This window comes from Schistocerca nitens, chromosome 6 (genome assembly GCF_023898315.1).
Source record: "Schistocerca nitens isolate TAMUIC-IGC-003100 chromosome 6, iqSchNite1.1, whole genome shotgun sequence".
Taxonomy (NCBI): Eukaryota; Metazoa; Arthropoda; class Insecta; order Orthoptera; family Acrididae; genus Schistocerca; species Schistocerca nitens.
The window spans coordinates 12,241,691-12,247,690 of NC_064619.1; the positions used below are offsets into that span (position 1 = coordinate 12,241,691).

General features: G+C 32.8%; 1 protein-coding gene across 1 annotated transcript in view; it reads left to right on the forward strand.

Moving 5' to 3' along the window:
- Positions 1-4,058, forward strand: part of LOC126262680 (tensin-1) — a 622,011-nt gene extending 617,953 nt beyond the window's left edge. The window contains exon 22 of the mRNA XM_049959456.1: positions 2,124-4,058. Coding sequence (XP_049815413.1) covers positions 2,124-2,283 — 160 coding nt within the window. The 3' untranslated portion in view covers positions 2,284-4,058. The remainder of the gene's footprint in view (positions 1-2,123) is intronic.
- Positions 4,059-6,000: the final 1,942 nt, after the last annotated feature.

A 6,000-nucleotide genomic window follows, 5' to 3' on the forward strand; every position in this document is an offset into this window, starting at 1 on the left:
GAAGGACCGTGTTGGTAAAATTTCACTGAAGTACAAGTATCCATAGTTATCTTCTGTGCATACTGTAAGTCCATCCCTGTCATCTCATTGCTGTCATTTTAAGTTCTGTTTCCATTTTCTCCTTCTACGATCTCTCTCACTTCTATAACTTTTCCCATATGTTAGTGTGACGTATTTGGTTATCCTCTTAAATCCACATGTTACTTGATATATCTGTATCAGGCCATCTCATTTAATTACACTCACTGATTATTCATTACCACTTAATATTTCTTGACATGGTACAAATGAGACAGGTAATAAATAATTATCTGATTCATTACCTCATCTGAAAGATTAGCTATGATAAATCCAGAATTTTCCATTTTCATGATTTTTTTGCATATGTAACATCTTTTAGTTTTCCTACAGTTATTTACTTAACCTGATCATATTAAGTCAGACTAGGGTTTTATACCTTCATTTTACATTGCATTTTATTTAAATAATGACAATAATTATAGTATTATAAATAGTAATAATAACAGTAACAGCAGACGTGAAAAGTTTATTAGAAACAAGATTTACATATGTTCAAGACCACTGGAAATAACAATACTGAGATAGAATCAATAACAATAGTACTACTACTAAAAATAATTATGACATGTTCCAGTAGCAGACCCAGGAACTGCAAGTTAAAAATCTATATCTACATTCGTATTCTCCATACAATGATGAAAGGTATGGCAGATGGCTGTCGCTTTGTGCCACTTATTAGATATGCTTCCCATTTCATTCGCACCTGGAGCACGGGAAGAATGATTGCTTAAATTTCTCGGCACACTGTGAACAGTCTAATCTTGTCTTTGTGTTCCCTACAGGAACAATATACAGGTGACTGGAGTATACTCCTAGATTCCCCCATTAATGGTGAACTCAAACTTTATAAGTAAGCTTTCGAGAGGTAGTTTGCATCTATCTTCAAGCATCTGGAGTTCAGGTTTTCCAGTATCTCCATAACACTTTCCCAACACACCTCCCTGAGCAAAGATCGAAGTTACTTCTACATCTGTCAGTGACTCTACATCCACGATAACATGCTGTGTCCTCCCTTCCAAGAAGTCCTCAGTCCAGTAACAAATTTTGATTGATACCCCAAAAGATTAATTGCTAAGTGTTATTGTGGCACTGAGTCAAATACTTTCTGAAAGTCAAGAATATTGCATCTATCTGACCACCGTGATCCATTGTTTTCATGACTGCATGTGAGAAAAGTGAGAGTTGGGTTTTGCATTTTGCATAATCTATGTTTTCAAAAACCAAACTACTTGACATGGAGAAGGTCATTCTGTTTAAGATATCTCATTTTTATACGTTTGAAATTAAAATAAGTCCAAATTTGTCCAACAGATGGGTGTCAAAGATATTGAATGGTAGTTTTGTGGATCAGTTCTTATACATATGTGTAACATGTAGTTCCTTTCAATTTCTGGACACAACTTTTGTTGTCTAAGTGATCTGTTGTATATTATGGTTAAATGAGGGGTGAACTCAGCTGAAATTCTGTATAGTAAATGATAGGAATTCCACCAGAGCTTGGAATTTGTTTAGTATTCACTCTTTCACCTGTTTCTTAGTGTCACTCATGAAGATTTAAGTGTCACATATTTAATGTGCCCTTAATTTTGTCAAACATCTAATGAACAAGCATTTATGGTTTTGACCCAAAATCATTTTACATGCATGTATCAGTGAATGTCTGTACGTTATATGAGAGCATGGAAACCACATAGTCCATCATCATATGTACTTACAATTATGGAAGGTGTAAGGAGGCAACTATATGGTTTACGTAAGAGAGGGGGGGGGGGCAGATTGTTGGTATAAAAATAGTCTGTAGAGCCAGGAATATGAAGAACAGTAATGTTAAAGTAGTGTTTTACCAATGTTTCCTAAAATTTCCTCAGGAATAAATTAGAAATGGCATGCTATTATGTCTTGCAAAATGTTCATGTATTTGTCATGATACTGATTGTAGTAGTATTTTAAAACCACAGAATAATACAAATAAATTACAGAAACTGTATTAAGATCTTTGTAACACATGTATCTTAATATATTTCTTGTTTTCCTTGTTGCAGTCGATGTTTTGGGTTTGTGGCACGTAAACAAGCAAGTAAAACAGATAATCAGTGCCACATTTTTGCTGAACTGGAACCAGAACAACCAGCATCTGCTATCGTTAACTTTGTGTCAAAAGTAATGATGAATTGTGGAAATATGAAAGCTAATATTGTGTGATCAGTTTGAACAGAATGTATTTTTGATTTTATGTAAAGAACAGAAGAAAGAGTTCAACATAATCATGTGCTCAGATGCTGTGGATTCATACGCCTGAAGTTTGGAAACTTTGCAATGAACACGCTGATCCTACTGTCCTATTACTTGAAACAGACTAAAGTGAAATGATACTGGAAGAGTATAAGAAACAGTGACATTTCCAGAACTATGTAGGATTTAAGATGCTGCATCAGTAGGAAGTAGTGAAACAGATCTGCAATACACAAAGAGTATCACGTTTTGCTTCTCAATCAGAGTGTTTTCAGGACTTTTTCACACTTTTAAAAGCATAACAAGTTTAACATAATTTATCCATTTAGAAACAGTGAAATGTAACCAAAAAACATGATTATCTGATGATGAAAAACTCAACAAGGCAACACAAAGGAAAATTTCTATATTAATAGTGCATCTTACTTCATGTGACATTTGAACACCATATTTTATACAACATATCAGTGAAGAGAACATAAAATGTTTTCGGTAGATTATTTAAGCATGTGTATAATCTGTTAATATGTATATACATATACTACCAATTTTAAGAAAGTTGTTTTATGATTAAAAATATGAGTGACCTCATTTGTGAACATGAAATTAAAATATTGTAGATGAGTTGCAGCTTAAGAGAACTTCTTGCCAAACATACATATAGATATGTATTTAATGCAGTATATCTTATAATAGAAAGCTGTTACAATATTTATCGTTACTTTACCCTGCTTAGCATACAGTAATTGTAAATGTTAGTACATGTAAATAACATCTGAGTTGGTGCATAAAGTATACTTACACTAACATGAGTCTAGTTGTAAATAACACTCATTTGTTTCCATAAAATTCCACAAATATGAGATGTTTTTACATTGTTTAAATAGGAATGTATTTTTAAATGTAAGTATATAATTTAGTGGGTTTTTCCCCCAATCAATTTATTTTTGCTGTGGATGACAAATAATTTCACATTTCTGGAACAGTACAAGCTATAATTCTTTTTAGTTTCTTTGTCATGTTTGTTGTTGTTGTTGTTGTTCTGGTATGTTTGGCTGAATGATGGATTTGAAATGAGAGCATAAAACTGGCTTTGGAAATTTATGTTGCATGGTTCTGATCATTAAAAAGTATGCTGGGTTTATAAACCACACAAATGAAGTTGCCTTAGAGATGATGATTAAATTGTTTCACTAGGAAAATGTGGAACTACTATTAAATGTTAACACCAATAATTTTATTTTTTATATAGAGTATCTAACAAATGGCAGATTATTGCTAACACTGTTGTCATTTATATGTTGTTTACAATAATTTGTACTGCTACATAATTGTACTAAAGAACTTGTGTAGCAGTAACATCTAATGCAGTAGCTCCACAAAGAGCCAGGTTCATAAATTTATCTCAATATTATATTGTCTTTGTCCACTGTTATATCCAGTGATAGCATGACAATAGTGCGATATGATGAAATGGATAGATGTTTAATCTTCCTTGGATTTTAACTAATGGTTAAACAAAAAAATTAAAAATGTAAATGCAGAATGCATGGAATGTTACACACATTATGTTAAAATGTTTTTTTTTCTGTTACTGATTTCTGAAAATATGAATGAAGCTAGGCATCAGTTATATAATGATGTGATCATAACATGGAACAATTCTTTTTTAAGAAACAAAATTGCATTGCTTTCCCTTTATAACTGTTCCTCATGTATAAAATAAATGCTGTTAATGCTTTGAATATTGTGTTTAGTTTTAGCCCCTATCCTAATTTGAGTATTGTGGCACTAGATGAGAATTATCATGAAATTGCAAAAGAGGGAAATGTGACAGGTGATCAACCTACAGAATCACAGAGATTAATGCAACACTCAGTTGTTAACGTATGCTGGTGGCATCTGATGGCTTAAAAGCTCAAATGAGCAGATTTTGTAATCAGAAGCACTTCTCATTGTGCTAACCTGTTGACAAAAATTCTGCTTTCCTCTGCAAGCTTCCTCTATTTTATAGATTTACACACTGAGATAATAAAGTGTAGATGTAGTGAAAGGAATCAATAAGAAAATTGTGAAAAATTGCATATCTTCTGGGGGCTCTTCAGAAGACTGCATTCTCACTCTCTCTTCTGTTGATATAGTGTCTAATATTCAGTCTGTAAAATGTTGGTATCATCTCATATTGGTGAGAACTCATACAGTTTGATTCCCTTGTTGACATACAGGCATGGATCACTAAAGAAAACATTCTTATTAGCCATATTTACCAAGCATACCTGTTTTTCACTTACATGTATGCAATTATGACACATCCAGTCACTTTTTACTGCCTGGTAAATTATCATTTGACTCAATGACACAGTGAAAAAGATCCCATTTTGTGCAGGAGGCAAACGTTATTCTGTTATACACTGTTTTATATTGACTGACTTTTTTTTTTACACTGTAACAGAAACTATTATACAGCACATCTTCCATACTCTATCTGAATAACTTCAATAGAAATTACAAAAATATTAAAATGGTGTTGTACTAGAGAATCTTTGAATACTATCTGCTCTCTTGTTGTCACAATGATACATCTTCCATAGCTTCGATTTAATTATTGGTTACAAATTTAAATCATGTAACATCATTGACAAATACATACTGTACTTCATATGTTTAGATATGTCACTCTCACCTCCTGCATTTTCTGCCCTCAAGAGTACCATCTTTCACAGCAATAAATGATTTTTCATTATAAAATAAAAACATGGCTGAACAAGCAGCCTATCACAATGTCTAGCACTATATATCGACCTTACCACCAGCATCAAATGAATCCTCTATAATGACACAAGCTCCTTTGTACTGTATACATGGGAGAAAACATGTACAATGTTTTTATAACTCACTTGGCTAATTTTTTGAACAAAATTACACTTAAATCTCTTTCCCATGCATTATTTAATTCACTTTCCTGTATTATTGTTATCCGGATTTTACTATCTCAATGCTGCATACATTTTGCATGGTATCATATGATCCTTTTTCTCAACAACACAAACTTACTCTCAACCTTTACTACCTGCTTTTTTCATTATTAATATTTTATTTTCTATTTTCTGTTTAACAACCATTTCTTCCTGCAGCTTTTATCCTATGTTTGGGACTACCATTTCTTCTCCATTGTCCAATATTCCATCTTCACTTCTCCAAGCAATCTCTCTATGTTTTTCATACATGAGCAATTTACCCCATATCCTTGACACCATGTCTTTCTCTGCACAATGACCTCATGGGGTATTTCTGTGAACTAAGTGTTTATTTTCATAACATAGCATCAGTTGGTAAATTAATTAAAATAAGACACTCAGTCAACTGCTTACATACCAATAAAGTGTATGGTGAATTCTGCTTCCTTGCATATATAACATCTGTTTTAGTTCTCTCCAACTTATCGACAAGCACTGTGTTGTTACATTTGAAGAGATACGAGATAAGAAATCGCATATCCGAAGAAACAACTGTTGACAGTTGCAGGAATTATGGAAACATGGCTTGTCCGTTTAAAATATCTTGTGTGTGAAAAAGTGTGAGGTAGAAATCAAATACAAGAAAGTAATTTGTACAAAATGGGGAGAAATGGTCAGTCCAAAACCAACAACAGTGTACAAATAGCCAATAAAAAAATCCTAGCAATGA